At 37.8% G+C, this 19,740-nt stretch overlaps 1 protein-coding gene across 1 annotated transcript; it reads right to left on the bottom strand.

The window, feature by feature from the left end:
• Nucleotides 1-8,140: 8,140 nt before the first annotated feature.
• LOC119744379 (suppressor of cytokine signaling 5-like) lies at nucleotides 8,141-13,196 on the bottom strand. Its single transcript, XM_038220281.1, has 2 exons — nucleotides 12,887-13,196; nucleotides 8,141-10,741 (listed from the first exon to the last, which is right to left on the bottom strand). Exon 2 carries the CDS (start codon nucleotides 10,707-10,709, stop codon nucleotides 8,886-8,888), a length of 1,824 nt encoding a protein of 607 aa, XP_038076209.1. The 5' UTR covers nucleotides 10,710-10,741; nucleotides 12,887-13,196; the 3' UTR covers nucleotides 8,141-8,885.
• Between the last annotated feature and the right edge of the window lie 6,544 nt (nucleotides 13,197-19,740).

Here is a 19,740-nt window from a genome sequence, read left to right as displayed (position 1 = left end):
CTTTCTAGGGGTGAGGGGCAGGTGTTTACTGTAACTCCATCCAATAAAGTGCAATCCGTTTTGTATGACCTCAACCTAAGACATTGTCATTAAGACGGACCCCCTTTAAGCAGATGATAAAATTGGACAGGTGTCAACCAAGACACATTTCATAAACAATATCAGCCATTGAATCTGAACGGCAAACACTTTTCTTTTTCAACTCTTTCAGTCAAAGACAACCTCTTGCCCCCTATCATTAAATTAAAACTGGGCGGGAGAGGACCAGGGTGGAGTAAGGATCATTGGTATGTTATCAACACTGTGCAGATGTGGCACCGACTGTGAGCCAAAAGAGGAACAGTGAACGTCTAGAACCCCCAAAGCGGGAAAAAGAAAAGGATATAGCCCTCACGTCATGTAGACTAGCACGCTGGGTTCAGGAAGTCTAACTTTAGAACCAAAGGATGGAATCAATTTTCTGTAAGACCCTTGTGTTTCCTCCCCGACAGCAGGCTGTTTATCAATTCAATTTGTTTCCTTGCTTCTGAGTGCATCAGATCTAGTAGGAGAAGTAACAGAGATATCTGTAGCACCTGGTTGGTCAAAAATATGACTGGTAATTCAAGGGGCTATTCCACTGTGTCAGGACAATTCTGTACTGTAAGATTATGTCAGCTTTGGCAGTTTTAAGGGTCAATTTATATAGTATGGGCTTCTATGGATATATGTAAAAAGTCTAGACAGCATTTTCATCCCTGTATTACGTTTTGCCCTTCACTGATGTTATGATAATGTCTGTCATGTATATTCAGTGCCGTCCAAGAGCTTACTATAGAAAAGGAAATCACATGCTTGCTCAGGTGGGACTAGAACCCACGTGCAACTCCCTGCTTTAGTACAAGCGCATGTCTTACCACTCAACCTCCAAGCTTGCTGAGGTTGGCTGGCTGGTTCCAATCTGATGTAGCAAGTTCAACAATTAATATCTCAAATATATAGGCAATAGTTTGCCATTAGACAGCCTTTTGGGAGTCACAGGTTTAACATTTTGATATCAGATTCTTTGCTTGTTTCAAAAATAATCAACCCTTGCTAATAAAATCAGTTATATTTCTTTTGGTTTTTTTCTGAAGTAGGCCTAGATTGGAAACATTTCTTGGGGCAGATATTTCTTCACCACTTTAAACCAATTTCTTTCAACCATAACAGCAAGCTGTAAATGCACTAATCTCAGGAATTGCTATTTTCTCCCTCAGGCCCTTTTCAGGGTTGAAGTTCAGACATTTCCACCTGGCATTCTTGCTAGCAAATCAAACAATGTCTGGTTTGGCCATTTCATACTGAATACTCTGGTGTATTCATGCATGTTTTGTTTGGTATTTGTCTGCCCAAGTCTGACATTCAAAGCACTTCGATGTGTAGCTGGATTCCAAGGTTATGATACCTGTCTCAGACAAGCTTAGACTACTCTAAATTCCATATGTGGAAAAGACTTTATTTATTTCTTTGTTCCAGCAGTTGCATAATACCAGGGCTTAAGTGTCGGATTTGCTGTGTGAGACAAGAAAGCAATAATTGTTTTTGTTTATTTTTATTTAATCTGTATTGTTTCTTTTCTGTTATGCAGATTCAAGATCTCTGATGTACGTCAATAGAAATACCCTGGAGATATATTTCTGAATGCAGCTGTGTTTTGTAAAGTAAAGCCGGGATGTAAGTAGACTGAGTGAAGGGTGTGGCCCCACCAAACCTCTTGTATCTGCCACACCCTTGATACACCCAGGACACACCAAGGACGCTTACATTAAGGGTCACACCACAGACTCACATTTCATGTGTAGTTGCCAAACATGGCAGTAAATACAAAGTCTATGAATGATTAGTCATTTCATGATGCAACGTACCTATCCTAACCCTCACAATGTAGTGATAATCTGTAAAATCTAAAATACCATCCTGTACCATTTAGATACATTTCTTATTTTTCAGAATGAATCGCTTATGTGCATGTTCTTGTACATGTACATGTATTTTCAATTTCTTTAATGATTATGAAGGCATTCAGGGAGGTTGGGTTAATTTGTGTTGTGATAAAGTACTAAATACAAAATTATCAGTGTCCTTAAAACAGCATAAGAAAAATAACATTTAAAAAGACTTTTTACTTCAAAATGTCACTCAGTTCACATTGGAAATCTTGAACACCCTTTCACTATACTGTAATAGTGCAGGTGCCTCAATATTGAACCAACAATGTTGTATTTATACACATAACATTCAGTTATCTGTTAAAAATGTGTTGATTATTGTAACACATCAGAATCATGATTTGCATAACAAAACTTTTTAAGTGGACAATTCTTTGGACTTTTTCCAATAAAATGAAAGGAAATATGAAAGGTGAAATGTGACATTTCTTGATTGACCTATGACCTACAGTCTGTGGTACACTTGTGCCTTTTGTTGATTAGGGAATGAGTTTTTCTTCTCAGAACAGAATCAAACCCATCTGTTGCTCTACATCTCAAACCTCCAATTTGGAAACTTCATCTCTCCATGGAGATTCACGCTTGAAGTACTTTTTTTCAATTTCCGCCCCGAATCCGCAGGGTATGTAATAGAGACGGTCTGAAAATGTGTTAATCTAGAGAAGCAAGCTTCAATTTGTCACATTTTCTGGGAAATGAATGCCAGGTTCAATTGATTTTTGCACTAAATTAGTAAAAATGCATTGAAAGACAATTAGGTGGACATTGCAGGCAATTGATTCTTGTAGATGGCTGGGTTGTCATTGAGATGGCTTTATTTGATTGGGACATTCTTAGAAATTACCTTGGTTTTTGTGTCACACACCAACCTTTTTAGCACTAACCTACATGTATTGTCGCATGAGATGCTGCATGTTGTGGTCAACTCCTTACTTAGACCTCACTTTTTATTTTATAAATGGAATGGAGCTAAAACAATTTCCATTTGGGTAAAACAAAATCTGCCATCAAAATTTCCTGAGACATTGCAGGAATTTATGGATTAAAATCATTAAGTGTGAAGGACTGTAATAATGATCACATTTGTATTCAAACCCTACTTTTCCTGGTTGTTTTTGTTTGTTTGCAGGTGTTTTTAACCCCAGCCTAGCATGCAAATGTATGTACAGAAAACAAATAAACTTCAATAAAACACAGAGAGTCCATAAATAGACTACTCAAGATACAACCTCCGAGAATCCCCCTCCCCCTTAAAAGAAAGAGAACAAAAAGAAAAGACAGAATACATGTACAATGTACTGGGAATTAAGTTGACAGATTGCTTGGCAACACCTAGGAGGCAGTCTGCACATATTTGGCACTGTTTGAACAATTTAATTCCCCACGGAGGGAGAAACCTGTTGAATTTGTCACCACTCAATGGAATTTGGCATGATTGCATTCCAAGGAAGAAACATGGTAGGGAATTCGGTGTGCAAAACCTTCAGTGAATTCCATCTGTTTGGCAATTGTACCTGTGTGAACGTGTCTTCAAAAAAGAAAAACAAATGTGAAATTTTAAGAAATTTCCTTTGACAACTGGGTAAATTCAACATGTTTGATCAGGATTATATACGTGACATGGTTTTTTCCTCCAAATTCTTTTTGTTTTGTTCATGAAAGGCTTGAATGTAACGCTTGTTTTAGGCTATAGGAATCATTTTCATCTCAAGTTGACGTTTCGTGAATCTTTGGCGACACATTATTTTAATTTAGTAAACATGTTTTTTGTATAATCATTTCTTGAATATACGTCTTGCATGTAGTCAGCAATATAAATGATTGAATCATGATATGTAGAATTAAAGACCTATATTTGGAACAAAAACATCATGAGTAATGAGAGTGACTTGGTACTTATATTGTGAAAACGAGAGCAACCAAGGTTTATACAGATAGAAATGAAATAAAACTGACTGACCACTTCCTGTCCGACATGATTGGGGATTGATTGGTTTAGGCCCCTATAATATTGTTCCTTTTTTAGTGCTAATTTGTCAATCATGCTACAGTATGACATCATAGATGCAATTAACTAGGAACTGTTCCATAATTAAATATAGACATGGAATAAGTCCACAGGAAACAATTTGTCTTTCAGTTTCAGATTAGTGACAGTTTATTCAAATTGCATGGATTTCTCAACTACATGTATGCGTCCTCATAAACAAAAAACATCAAAGCACTTTGAATTGCTGAAGTATACATAAATGGTGCAAATTTCAATATGTGACTTTTTGCATAGGTTTAGGCACAATACACATTGAAATTAATAGCTGTGAAAAGAAAAAAAAATAATTTTCTAAATATATTGCGAAAATATAATAAATGCCAATTGCTGAATGAACGGCCAGTTCATGAGGATGATTTCTTTGAAAACCACACAAACGATATCAAACCCATCCGCATTCCAAAACCAATTCATGGTTACAGATAACCTACATGTACATGTACAATTGAACTTGGCATATCTATATTACTTCCTGCTGTATGCAATAGCATTTAAGATAAGAACATTTTGCACCTTCAGGTTTGGGTTGTTTGCAAAAGTAAAGAATGAAATTGTTGATGCAAATCTGACTTTACAACAGGCTTCAGATGCTGTGCTTCTTAAACAACATCAATTCTCACAAAATTAGTTTCAAGAGATTGAATTTTATTTTTCAATTGCATGAAAAATGTCGTTCTCAGCTGTTCATTTGTTCTTTCACTCAGTTTGGCATCCTATGAATAGAATGAAAATATTGGCAGTCCCTTTTGATTCCAATTACATATATTCGTAGATTTGTTTAAGATCTTCTGAACTCAGAAGCAGCACTTTGTTGGATTGAGTCTCAGGTTAAGCTTGTTCCATGCCATTATTGTGCAGTTAATATTCCAACACATGATACTGATGTCAACAGGAAGAATGTTAGACATGAACCAACTTTCAACCAAATCTAAAGTTCCAGTATTATTGCACTAATGCACCTGCTACTGGACCTGTGCCAAATGTGTGTTACAAGGCAAGGTTCAGACTTGTGTTCCACAGCTACCGGTACATCTGCGCAAAACTAGAAGTTTGACATTTCAGCAAAACAACTACACGTACATGCACGTGTCATCCACATTGTGACTGCTGCATTCACTAGGAGCGACTCTTGGGGTCTAGTGGACATAAGGTCTGCCCATCTAAAACCGAATATATTTGGATTGACGAGTACCGGTAACTCCTAATGCTTTTTGGTTTGACGCCACTCTGGAATGCCAGTCTCATATGAGTGTTATTTCCTTACAAAAATGAGTTGTCTTCATCCTAGAGTAGTCATGAATTCAAAATAAAAAGAACACAGCTACATGAGCATAGAGAAAGAATTTTAAAAAGTTAGAGTCACATAATGGAATTATAAGTAAGCAAATCAAGTTGTATAAAAGCATGGACTTTATGTAAAACAAAGAAAAACTTCGCTTCAACTACATATAATTTCAGAGCATACCTGCCATATAAGCACATGCAATTTGATGCAAACAATTTTTCACAAATAAATTCAGATATTTTCAGTAAAAGCATGCATGCAAGATTCTGAAATTTATAACTGAAACATTATATATAAATTAATATTTATATAATTGTACAATATATACAAATTACAAGCCACCACAAAAGATAGCCCTAACAATCCATTTTCTTATAAATGAATTCCTCAAATCCCCCCTGGAATTTACACAGCCTACTAGGCACAGACCCAGTGCCAATAACAATTCAAAGTGTATATCTATTTATAGTCCAACAATAAAGATAATGGAATAGGAAATGGTTGTGCAATTTGGGTTTTTCCCACTGTATGAATAGGGGCGGGTTTTAGCTTGCCACGTTGGTGTGGACATAAACCCCCAATACAAATATCCTATCTCTGCTCTCTTTATCTGACCAAAGGTTGATGATGGCCCATGTGTTCTACTTCTAGTCTGGAACACCAAAAATCACACTGAGCGATCAGCTAAACACCCCAAAAATGAAAATGCAAACAAAATGACAAAACGCCAGTTGGCACCGCGTCCCCCAAATCTGGGCAAGTCTGGACATGTTTTGGTGTAGGTTATTCAAACGGAAACGCTGACTGCAGAAGAGGAAAGTACAGTACGTGAAGAAATTTGTACAGCAAGTCTGGTTAACTTGCCGGGGTCGATTTCCTCAACCTTTGGTAAAGAGCAGGAAACAAACTGAAAATCATGTACGATTCAAACTGCAAAATTTGGCCTTAGTCATGCCTTGGCCTCTGTATAATGGTATGCAGCTGGCTTGACAAAGTGTGGTCTGTTAAACTGACGATAATGTTTATCTCACAATATAATGCCCTTGTTCATTGCGAATGAAACAAGCAAGGTGTACGTACAAGTTAAACAACAAGATGTCTATTCACAGTGTCACAGGCTACTAAGAAGGCAGCACATTATACATGCCTGACCTACTCAAAATGGTTCAAACTTTGCTCGTGACTTAGTGCAATTTGGTGGAAACTCTCAACACTTTAACGCACAGATGCATCCCAAACACTGCCAAACCATGGAGGATACAGACCCGGTTGCCGTACATGTGCAAAACTAGTCAGAATAAGTCAAATATGAATTACAAATAAAATATTCTCTAATTCTTTAAATCAGTAGTTATTTTTTCAACTAGCAGTCATTTCCGACTATATGCTAGAATTCATGGAAATTTAAATCATTGCATATAGGCACATGAATGTTCTGTGTTCGCACACATTTGTACATGAATGAAGTTAAATTTCTGACATTGTTTGCCATGAGGTTCACAAAATATCCTCTTTAATTATGTACATGTACCTATAGATTACAAATAACACTTTGTACGTGTATAATAGAAACTCTGGTAAAGGGACAAAATAATCTGCAACAAATATACACATGTAGCAGTAGTTGTTAGATGCACCCATACATGTACTTAAATGAAGGGCAAAATAACCAACAGCCAACATGTACATGTACTATAGTCTATACACGGTCTGTGCCTTTGTTCAGGCCATGGTCAACTGCCTGGGCCAGACACTTTCCTACACCAAGGCCATAGACTTGTGCAAGTCCATGTACTTTGTATATCACATCTATAGAGGTTGCAAACATTACAACAAGAATGCTACAGAATAGTCTGTGTCTTGGACCAAAGTGCTTTGGGAACTCTAGGCCAGCCACAAAACTACAAGGCCATAAACTTGAATAAGTCTGCCAGGTGTCCCAAAACAGTACAGGTCTACAGGACATGTACATGTACGTGTACATGTCATGTGTATGCTTCAGAATTGTGTGTCCATGAAGTCTACATATACAATGTAGATGCCAATTGATCCGCATGAAGGTAATCCTGAATACATGCATCAAGGCAAGGGCATCATTGATTGTAGGTATACATGTACATGTACATGTATGACATACTGTAGTTGTGCTGTCCATATGGACACTTTTAGTTATCTTGCGAGCACGAGTGGAACACGAAATAATGTAGTGCGTCTGTGTCCCACATACCACGAGGCTGAAGTATGTGGGACACAGACGCACTTCATTTTCCGTGTTCCACAAGCGCAAGTGCGATAACGAATTTATCTTCAAGCAAACTTGACGCACAGTAAAGTTGGAACACGCATGCTGTAACCTACGCGCAACTTTTGAATTCACAGTGAATTGTGCAGCACTAATCGCGTCACGTAGGCTTAGAATAGCGCAATACGCGGAGTGCGGTATGGTCCGTGGCCGTGCGGTATGGTTATATGTAGCACAGCTTGTTGCCATGGATCGACCAATCAGGATCGAGGATTCAAGTTTGCTTGAAGATAAAGTAAAATGTACACAGCATGACACTGTACATGTACATGTTCATATATTTACAACACACATGTTGATTATTTTCTTGTATTACAGAAATGCAAGATTACATGTATTTTAAAAGACATGTACTAGTATACAAATTTTATTTCAGGCGTACATAATATGTACCGGTAGTTGCAATAATTGATATGGTTTCTTTCAAATACACCTTGTGTGGACTTGTATGTTCTTACCCACTGTTTACATGTATTTGAATGCAAGTCTATATCACCCATGAACAGGGCTATTCAAAAGTAAAACCAACTGTCTTCTCTTTTCAGAATTTCAACTTTAATTCATGGATGCATGTATTTCCACCACAGTAAATGTTGCAATTTATACCCGTTCATTTCATTTACACTGCTTTCCACAATGATTCACTTGTATTGTTAAATACCTACAGTACAAAATATTCAGCATTGAAAAGAACAGTCGCCAATGGCATTATTGTGCTGTGTCGTATGTGCCACAATGTTCACTGAACCATGACTTTGAAACTGTATCCCAATGAACCGGTATGTATACCAAAGACAGGGATAGAGATGTGTGCTAACATTTATAAGCAATATTGGCACTTGAGTCAAACGCCAGTTATTTTGTCAAAAACAAAATCAATGGAACTGTTGCCGACAGCCTTTATTGTATTTTTCTACAAACAAGTTGTTGTGCACACACTGTTTAATCCGAGTATACCTCTTACTTCATTACAAACCAAAACAAAAGTCCAGTGGTGCTGTAAGATCATGTTAATGTTTCAGTACATTTAATATTTTTAATTAGAAATCAAACCTCTAAAATCCCCAATTGGGCCGACACTTTTTCGAGAATTGAGAGGCATAACAAATTTGACAAATTTTATCCATACACACAGGACAAGATTAATATTATAAGAAAAGATAACGTTACTTCTGCTTGAAACATTGAGTTGTTTACCGGTACCAGTTTCTGTGTAATAGAATGAGTTTGCTGGGATTGTACTTTGTAGTCTTGTTTTAAAATGACAGACTTTCCTATTTACCGGGATATACAGGTCTTGGTAATAACCCCCACTCTCTGTTCAGCCACTACTGGCATTTCAGGCACCTCAAACCTTCTCATACGAACCCTCTGCTTATAATGGTACTCTCTCGCATACTCCTTCAGGGTACGCGGTAATGCCATGTGGGTGATGCCATCGTATGTTGTGTGCGAACAGATTGTTGCTCTTGCAAGTTCTTGTAGTGAAGGTGGATTCGGTCTTGGTAGTGGGATAGTCAGCATTGGTTCAAAGAACATGCAGAAGTTAGGGTCCTTGTAGTGTTTGAGTAGACCACAGATTGTGTGTGAGGAATATACTCCCGGGTCATGAGCATCAAAACTAAATTTGTGTTTCCATTGTTCGATTCTAGCATGGAGGGTGCGTCCGTAACGACGGAAACTCACAGAGAAAACAAACTCATCATGTGCACTGTCACGTAACAAGAATGTCCCCTCTGGTTTGTTCTCTAAGAGTAGATCTGCTTCAAAGCGGTCAATTTTACCCCAGTAGAAAGAGCTTCCCATTATACTCTTCTGGTCTGGTACCAGACAGTGCATGTAGTCAATCTGTGTATGTACTGTCCTGGGGATGTAGTTCCCTTCTGGTGTCAGGGAACCATACTGATCGTAGATGTTTGCTGTGGTGTGACTGGGTCCTTGTACTACAGGAGTTGCTGCTGCGGCCACGGCACTACACCCATTCCAAGATGGCGTTTCTGTTAGTTTACTCGTATGATGATAGGGTTTCTCTGCATCAGTAACTTTTGTAGATGGTTCAGGATGGGTTTCAGCCTCAGCAAAGAAATGTGGCTGATATCCTGGGGGTGGATCCACACCGTCACGGATCTCTTGTTCTCGTAAGACTCTCTGAATGTCATCCTCACTTTCTATGGGATAATCATCAGGGTTGAACTCATCTAGATTGATGACTGGAGTATATCGCCGTGGTCTCTGAGCATCATTCTCATTCTTTGAGGCCTTTCCCTTCTGTTTTGCTGCTGCCTTTCCTGTGAAGACAACTCCAATACAAGACTGGATGCGACTAGCGTGGGATTGTGCTTTTCTCCTCGTCATATCACGGCGAGGTGAGTCTCTCCCAATGCCTGCCTTATCCTTTGAGCCAAACTTGCGCATAATACGACCACTGAATGATTTAGACCGAGGACGAGGAGATTCAATCTTAATCTCATTGGCACTTGATGAGGAGTCAGAGTCACTTGTGGAACCTCTACGTTGATGTCTGTGTGTTTTGAGGCGGAACTTCGCAACAAGTGCACTGGCAACACGACCAAAGCCTTGCCTCTTGGATTGTTTTGGGGCCAGTCCTCCCGTTTCTTCCATCTCTGAGCTAGATGAGTGTACACTGTCCATGTTGTCATCAACTGTCATAATGACCCGATCTGCTGGAGGCCGTCTCTCTTCCTGTGAATTCTTGACTTTTCCCATTCTTGACTTAAAGTTACGAATTTTGGGCCTTACTGCTGGTTCCATGGTCTTGGCTACCCTCCCAGATGCTGTCTGCCCACATGTACTGCATGGTTGTTCAACATCACGCTCAGTTGCAGCAGCTGCTAAACCAGACATTTTGCAGACTAGTTCAGAGGCATCTGCACAAGTTACTGAGCTATCACACTCAGATCTCCTCAATGTCCCCTGCAAAGATTTAGCACCTTCTTCACCACTGCAGACACTGTCCACTTTTTTCCTAATTTGACCAAGTCCATCTTCCAATGCTGCTCTATCATCAACTTGAAGGTGTAACTCAGGAGATGAGTTGGATCGTCGCTTGGCACCGTGTAAACCCTTCTTCTTGGTCGCCATGATGACAAAGTAATAAAGTCAACGTCAGCAAGCTGAAAATGAAGGAGACAAGAAAATTCTTTTGAAAACAAACCACACATTTCCTGGATCACCCTGTGAGTGAACTTCCTGGGTTATGATGCTGTACGATACACTTTGTACACAACTAAACTTTTTACAATGATTGTTGATCGAATCAAAGAGAGTGTCATTTGTGAGCAATACACAAAGTAAAAGGTAGGCTATGCTTAGAAATTTGCAAATTTTAAGTCTCTCCATAGACTCCATGGACCAAGTTCTGCCTATAATTAGCCTACTGTACATCAATACCCTTTACTTGAGACTTTCATTATAAAACATCATTCACCTTGGCCAGTTGGGAATTGGCAAAAGTTGTTGGCTTGCCAATACATGTATCTGACGAAAACACAAATTATTATTAAAATAGGGCATGACGTAGACAAACATTGATGCAGACAATTTACAATGTACATTTTTGTACATAAACATAAGAATTAAAATTATGCAAAACAAGTCACAGTTTCTTCGAATTTAAATCTGAAACTCAAAGCAACACACCAAGTCTTTTTCTGTTTGTGAAGATTTCTTATGAGAACCTCCAGCTTAATGTCCTTTCCATGAAGAATTAACCCTTACATGATACCCAGGTACCGTACAATGATGTACAGACACTTTTATTCATGCCCAAGTTCTACCCGCAGACAACATTACATTAAAAGAATCTGAATAGTTGTACAGTTGGCAAATTATCCGATTACATACATGTACCTCGACTTGTTTGGATAGGTGGCCCCTTTACATGTATGTGGCTCAAATTTGACTGGACTTCCTCCGTATTGTGAGCCACAGTCACACACCAATGCATGTTTAATTTCCTGAAAAGCTGTGTTTCCCGACTTTGAAATCTACCCTTGTTTTTCACTTGATTTTCACTACTGAAGCTACTTTCCTGGTTAACAACCAGGAAAAATTGGTCAAAGGTCCATGACCAATGACCTCGTGAAAAATACTGCAGTATTATTGCAGGATAACTAGATATCTAGAGGAATAACATTCAATTTTCTCAGGCTATTCCCACGTAAGTAGCCAAATCGGATATCATTATCAAGTGAAAAAAACAAAGTTTAGATTTCAAATACAGGAAATACAACAGACTTTTTTACAAAACTTTGCATGTCCAGTAATACATGTATGAGCCACATTTATGGGGCTTATCGAGGACAATTTACACACATTGTATGTCACTACTGGACATCATGCCACTTTGGTGATTGTGTGCTGTGCAAAGTCTATGGCAAGTCATAAAATTGTAACGGTAACGGAATCGCACTCGGGATACGGGGACCATCGAATGTACGCTGGGCATGTAGAAGAAATCGCGTCGTTCAAACATTAAACACGATCGGAAATTTAACGTGTTCAAGATCGCGAGGGGAGCTCTTCGAAATGAACGGAAAATTTCACTTTTTTCCGGATCGTAAGTAAACTTCAGTACAACCATCTTAATTATCGATGTCTACTTGTACCTCAGGTGGCATATCTAGTCATTTGGAGGCCGTTTTGAAGGTGAAATCTGATGGGTTTTTTTGGAAAATGTTGGTTTTTGGGACAGTGACATGATGATGTTGTCCAGGACACGGTATTAGCTTGGACCCCACTATCGCCAGACCATGTCCAAATGTTAAAAAAGGCGATAAGTTGGGTCCAAGTTACTCGGACTAGCCTAGATCTTACTTTTACTCAAAGGAAAACTATGTGAAGGGTAAACAGAGGTCCCTTCTTTATAATCATAATTCAGGTTTTGTTTAAACGCTTCTGGAAAATTTGTAAAATGAATTTAGAAATTAGAGTTGTTTTTGTATGAACGTTTAAATGTGTAATCGTCACATCCTTAGTGTTGGTACCTATCACCATCACACAACAAATCATTCATACTTTTTTTGGTAACGCTTTTTATGCAGAGTCCAGTAGGCAGTACCTTACTCCATGGTATCACTGGCACCATGGAGCTGGCACTAACCGGTACCATCACACCTGTAGGACCATGGAGGATCAACCCATGGACCAACAAAACCACATTACCTCATTATTAACACAAGACCACAGAACCTCAGACATCACCCAACACACACAAACCACAGGTCTCTACTGACGTGACTGACTGTACGTACACTTACCAATGTGTACTCAAGTGGCTTTTCCAAACGAAAACTCCACGCAAAACAAGTTGAATTTCCGTCTACTCACAGTCGCCTGGATGAATCCAAACTCATGAATACAGGACTAGAGACATGGCTCTACCTTCCACCATCGCTGAAAGATCCATCAAATGATGGAATTAGTCTCCACCAGCTGATTTTAAAACAAGCAGTTTAAAGAGCGCAGCCACATTATGCTACGTGTGCGTACATGTACATGTACGATCCGAGCTTAACCTGTAACATAGACTGCGTGTACTGCATGTACTGTGTACTTGTACGAGATATCGACCTATGCAAAGTTTATTGCATGCGGTCACTGCCGTTGAGAAATCGGAAGTAATGACGTCACATAAATAATTAACCCAAATGACACCGAAGCGTTGTGTGTGCGCTGCGTACATAACACAATGAAAGCGCTGTTATTTTTCCAGTAAGGGTTTTTCTTTCCTTTTCCTAACTGTATACACAGAGACTAGGCCTGATGGTATTGATAATTATCTGTACCGTTTACTTTGCTTAATTTGCAAATGGCAATTAAAGTTTGTCTTGATATTACAGTGGTCTGATCTATCGATTGTTTACATGTATGTTGGGACATTTTGTTGTGCATCCTGTACTATTTATTTTCAATTTCAAGGCTGCTATGTATGATGACTGTGAAGCTCTACAAAACGGCGGTACCACCTGGCCTTTCACTACATCATGGAGCTATAATCTTCACAGTTTCGGTTCACTTCGGGCGCACTATGAAATCGTTATGTAAAATTAAAGTATTGCAATACACTGGATTATTTCATTCGAACAGGGAAGATAGTTAGAATTAATATTAGGTCTCTCTTGGGTTGTTTGTTTGTTAAACTGTGTTCGCTGGGGATGTGTGCATTGGCGTAAATCTATGCCAGGGAGGGGGGGGGGGGTAGGGATGACCAAAATCCACAAATTACCCGGCCGTGGAAATTCCAAGCTAGGGGAAGGGGTTGCTGGACACCACAGTACACTAGGAGCGCTGATCATGCTACATAATGTACGTCTTATGTATACTATTAATTAACAATTAATTACATTACCCCCAAAAAAATGATTATACACGAAGACATGGTTGTAATTGTGTAAATGGAACGGCTGATTTAACCAGGTATATGTTGATCAAAAGAAAAGAAGGATGACAGAATGACAATCTATCGCACGTGAATTCACTCGTAATTCGAAAACTCAGTCTTGTTCTTATAAACAGTTTGTTTTTATTTTATTGCCACATTGTGAGGACTCAGAATATATAAGAGGCGTTTCCATTCGGCTCTTCCACCATAACCGACCACCGCCCGAGCTCCTGGCCCCTTCAACTCCTCGCCCGCCTCCGGAAAAAAAGGGAATTCCCCGGCCCGTGAACACTCAAGTATCCACGATTTGTGGCGGGTGTGGGGGGGGGGGGGCAAAAAGTGTAATATTAATTCATGAGAAAACAAATTAATTTGTTTCGTTCGCAACAGGGTTTTTTTTGTGGGGGGGGGGGGGGGGGGGGGTGGGGGCGGCGGTCCAGGAATCTTTGCATGTAGACAGTTTTTTTTTTGGTCCGGACACTTGGCCTCGTGAAATCAATAGGTGGGGTGGGGGGGGGGGCTGGGCTCGTACTATACTTTCAAAGGGGGCGCTGTTCAAATCCTACGATTAGTGATTAACACTATGCAGAATAGTGTACAAATACCCCATAACCAAGCTGGCTCAGTCGGTATTTTAGTACACTTTTTGGGGTGTCAGAGAGAGGGGGGTTTGCATTATTTTTTAATGAAGTTCTATGATTTGTTTAAAAAAAAAATTTGACAGAGATGGTTCCCCCAAACACACGCCCTGGATCCTCTCCTCTCTTTTTTGGAGGGGTCGGTAACTATAGGTTTTCCGGGACAATTTTGGCAAATGTGCGTTTGAATTTGTAAAACATAAATTCAATTTGGCGCCGAGTTTGAGAACGACGTATATCCGGGTTTCATTTTCGCAATAACTAGCATTCGATTTCATTTTGCATCAATCAAATGAATGAATGTGCATAACGTTTCATTTAAGGGAATACAAATACATGATTAGGTTTTCGGTTTGACGGATGCGTTGCCGATTGTTACGAATGTGCAATCCAATTCGTTGAAAATCGATTTTGTACTCTTTTTCATTTGTTATAATTCAAATTCGCATATTCTACATTCGATTTTGATAAAGTATACAAATAAGGATACAGTTTTGATTGATTCATTAATTAATCAATATTGTAGGCAGCTGATCGTTCATGTATTTTTCTTACATACACAAAGGCCTATTCGAAATTGGCAAATGAAATGTTAAAAAGTTATAAATCTTACCAAAATAAAATCAATCAAAATATTTCTTTCTTTTTTTATCCCGGGGGATAACTCTTTATTTTTCAACAATAACAAATCATATTTTAACATAAGCACATTTAAATAGGAGTTCATACAAACCCAAAACATGGCAATTCAAACAATTACTCTTGGAAAAGTGCAGAAAAGGAATCCCATTTACAGTAAAATTTCCCAACATTATCATTACAAGTATACATATATTTTTCCACGGAGTAGTAGTTCTTCAAATCTTTTTTAGAACTAGGAAAGAGGGCACTTTCTCAATCATTTTCATTTTATAAATATGGAAACGGCAAATTAATAAAATTAAGTTGATAACTTTGTACTCAAAGTCAGCTTTGCCAATCAAACACATTTCATTATCTAGGGTAATGGTAAATTTGGTTTTGTCCTTGATCCACGAAACAACTGAACCCCATAATGAAACTGTGTAAACACATGAGCAAAAGAGATGGTTAAGAGTTATCAAAATAATCTTGTAGACATTAATTGGGACGGTAAAGGGAAACATCACGTGTCATGTTACATAGGATCTTTTTTGTTGGTTCTGTATTTTAATGTCTTTTAATATTTCTTAAGGTTCTCTCTCATTTTATCAGTTCGATTGCTTGGTTATACAGGGTGAGTCGAAATAAGCGGAACCCATCCCCCCCCCCAAAAAAATCATATTAAAAAAAAAATATGTAGCACCAAACATAATAATATGACTAGATAGCTAATTTCATAAGTTACTTTTTAGATGAAAAAAAAAATACTGAAATTACTCCGTTAAAAGAATTTCACCATTTAAACGCAATAACCCAAAAATCTGTTTCGTCCAGATGTAAGGGATTAACCTTGCTTTTTTAGTGAAATTTGGCAAAGGTAGATGTTTATGAAAAATTTCAAATGATAAGGGGATGACCTTGCATTTTTTAAGCGAAATTGGGGGGAAAAATCAGATGTTTCTGGAAAGTTGCAGACTGTAAGGGGTTAACTTTCTTTTTGAATAAGATTGGGAAAAATTAGATGTTTATGAAAAAAATCAAATTGTAAGGGGTTAACCTTGCATTTTCTTTTTTAGCAAAATAGGGCACAATCAGATGTTTCTGGAAAATTGCAGATTGTAAGGGTGAACCTTGTATATTTTACTAAAATTAGGCAAAATCAGATGCTTCTAAAAAAATCCAAATGTAAAGTTTCCGCAAAAACAGCTGTTGAAAAAGAGCCCAATGTTGAACTTTACTGAGTCTGAGGTCTATCGAGGGGACGATCCTTATTTCAACTCCCGGAGATTCGCTGACAGTCTCTATTTTTCTTTTTAAGAAAGTCGAAATAGCTGAAGTGGGAGGTGCGAATCTATATGTGCCCAGATACAAAGAGTAGAAATCTACGCCTCTGCCTGTTGAAAATACACAATTGCGGTGTTCATTGTTGCGTAATGATCCGCCTAGCACACAACTGTTTTGCACATTAGGCTGTGGTATGCAGCTTCCTAACAAACCAAACACACTGGGCTCATTATATCGACTTGTTTTTACCCATTAAGGTAAAGCAAATGGACCCAGTAATCTTCCTGGCGCGTTTGCTCACCTATAAAGACAACTTTTCTCAGTTTAAGGAAAATTCTAAGGTAACGAAATGGCCGAGTGGTTACGATTCGTCGTCCACGGTTAGCGGGGTCCCGGGTTCGAATCCCGCTGGTGTCTTTTTGGATTTTAACGTATGAGTTCAATCATTTACTATAAGAGATTTAATTTCCCGTCGTGAAGTACCAACAGTACCTTAGCTTAATCGGTAAGCACTGCTGCTGGTACTGTCCGCGAGTTCCAGGTTGGCGCCTTCGTACAGGTTCAGGGCATGTGGTCCACTCGGAGGATCAGGGCTTAGGGGCCGCCCTGTTCCTCCCTTAGCTCTTTGCTTTTACATGGTGCCTGGCCCTCCGGGGTTATATGGATGGATAGGGAAGGAAGTGTGTATTGGTCGGGGACGCCGAGACCCCGGAAGAGAACTAAGGGATCGGCTGGGGCATTGTTATGGCTCAGACCGATCCCTGAAAGCTTGACTAGCACATAACTTTTTGATTTTGTTATACCCTCTATCTTTTATACTTTGGTTTAGTTTGATATCTACAGCTGCTCGGCAGGTCTACGGGTAGTATCAAAATTGAAACAAAGGTGTATGTCATAAATCAATGAATATTTCATAATTGACTATAATCGAAACGGAGTTTCGTTTGATCAATTGGACTATCATTATATAGTGACGCGATTGCCAATTGACGTAAGAAACGCCATAAATTCTACCGGGAAAAAAAATAAAGATGTACATTGTAATATAAATATTATTTATACATCTTTCAAATAACGTGTCTTTAATTATGAGCATTCCAAACAATACAGTAATTCGCAATAGTAATAGAATGGTATATGATAGCACGATCATTGCGCCTCTATTAAATTAAAAAATATAATTTAGGCCCCTATGTGTGAAATATTCTTTGATTGACTATGAGCATTCCATACGAATGAGTTAATTCGCAAAATATAGCAACAACAAAAGAGAAAGGAAAAAGAGAAAATTCCTTTACCCTAAAAACTGTAAATATAATTTGTTTTAAAAAGTCAAATGGGACACTTCATGTATTGATTTAACAGTTTGCAAGGGGTTAACCTTACATTTTTTTGCAAAATTTGGAAAAATCAGATGTTTCTGGAAAATTGCAGATTGTATGGGGTTAGATGTTTATGAAACATTTCAAATTGTAAGGGGTGAACCTTGCATATTTTAGCGAAATTGGGCAAAATCAGATCTTTCTGGAAAATTTCAGAATGTAAGGGGTTAACCTTGCTTTTTTAGTAAAATTGGAAAAATTTAAATGTTTATGAAAAATTTCAAATTGTCAGGGGTTAACCTTGCATTTTTTAGCGAAATTAGGCAAAATCAGGTGTTTATGGAAAATTTCAGAATGTAAGGGGTTAACCTTGCTTTTTTAGTAAAATTGGAAACATTTAAATGTTTATGAAAAATTTCAAATTGTCAGGGGTTAACCTTGCATTTTTTAGCGAAATTGGGCAAAATCAGGTGTTTATGGAAAATTTCAGATTGTAAGGGGTTAACTTTGCATTTTTTAAAGCAAAATTGGGCAAAATCAGATTTGTATGAAAAATCAAACATTGTAAGGGGTTAACCTTGCCAAATTAGGGTAAAATCAGATGTTTCTGGAAAATTGCAGATTGAAAGGGGTTAACCTTGCTTTTTTAGTGAAATTTGGCAAAGTTAGATGTTGATAAAAAAATTCAATTTGTAAGGGGTGAACCCTGCATTTGTTAAGAGAAATTTGGAAAAATCAGATGTTTCTTGAAAATTGCAGATTGTAAGGGGTTAACTTGGCATTTTTTGCATAACTGGGCAATATCAGATTTATATGAACAATCTCAAATTGTAAGGGGTGAACCTTGAATTTTTAGCGAAATTTGGCAAAATCAGATCTTTCTGGAAAATTTCAGATTGTAAGGGGTTAACCTTGCTTTTTTAGTGATATTTGGCAAAATAAGATGTGAATGAAAAATTTCAAATAGTAAGGGGTTAACCTTGCTTTTTTAGTGAAATTGGACAAATTTAAATGTTTATGAAAAATTTCAAATTGTCAGGGGTTAACCTTGCATTTTTTTAGCAAAATAGGGAAAAATCAGGTGTTTATGAAAAATTTCAGGTTGTGAGGGGTTAACTTTGCATTTTTAGCAAAATTGGGCAAAATCAGATTTGTATGAAAATTTTTAAATTGTCAGGGGTTAACCTTGCATTTTTTTTTAGCAAAATAGGGCAAAATCAGATGTTTCTGGAAAATTGCAGATTGTAAGGGATTAATTAACTTGGCAGTTTTAGCAAAACTGGGCAATATCAGATTTTTATGAAAAAAATCAAATTGTAAGGGGTTAACCTTGCATTTTTAGCAAAATTGGGCAAAATCAGATGTTTCTGAAAAATTTCAGATGTAAGGGGTTAACCTTGCTTTTTGAATAACATTGGGCAAAATTAGATATTTATGAAATATTTCAAATTGTAAGGGGCTAACCTTGCTTTTGTAGTAAAATTGGGCAAATTTTAATGTTTATGAAAAATTTCTAATTGTTAGGGGTTAACCTTGCATTTTTAGCAAAATAGGGCAAAATCAGGTGTTTATGAAAAATTTTAGATTGTAAGGGGTTAACCTTGCATTTTTAGCAAAATTGGGCAAAATCAGATTTGTATGAAAAATCAAAAATTGTTAGGGGTTAACCTTTGCCAAATTAGGGCAAAATCTTATGTTTCAGGAAAATTGCCGATTAAAAGCAACATTTTAGCAAAATTGGGCAAAATGAGATTTTTATAACAAATTTCAAATTATAAGGGGTGAACCTTGCATAGTTTAGCAAAATTAGGCAAAACCAGATGTTTCTGGGGGAAAAAAATCCTTACTTTTTTTTAGTGAAATTT

The sequence above is a fragment of the Patiria miniata genome, unplaced genomic scaffold (assembly GCF_015706575.1).
Source record: "Patiria miniata isolate m_02_andy unplaced genomic scaffold, ASM1570657v1 HiC_scaffold_7, whole genome shotgun sequence".
Classification (NCBI taxonomy): domain Eukaryota; kingdom Metazoa; phylum Echinodermata; class Asteroidea; order Valvatida; family Asterinidae; genus Patiria; species Patiria miniata.
The sequence above is the reverse complement of the archived record's forward strand: the minus strand, read 5'-3'. Positions and strand labels throughout refer to the sequence as shown.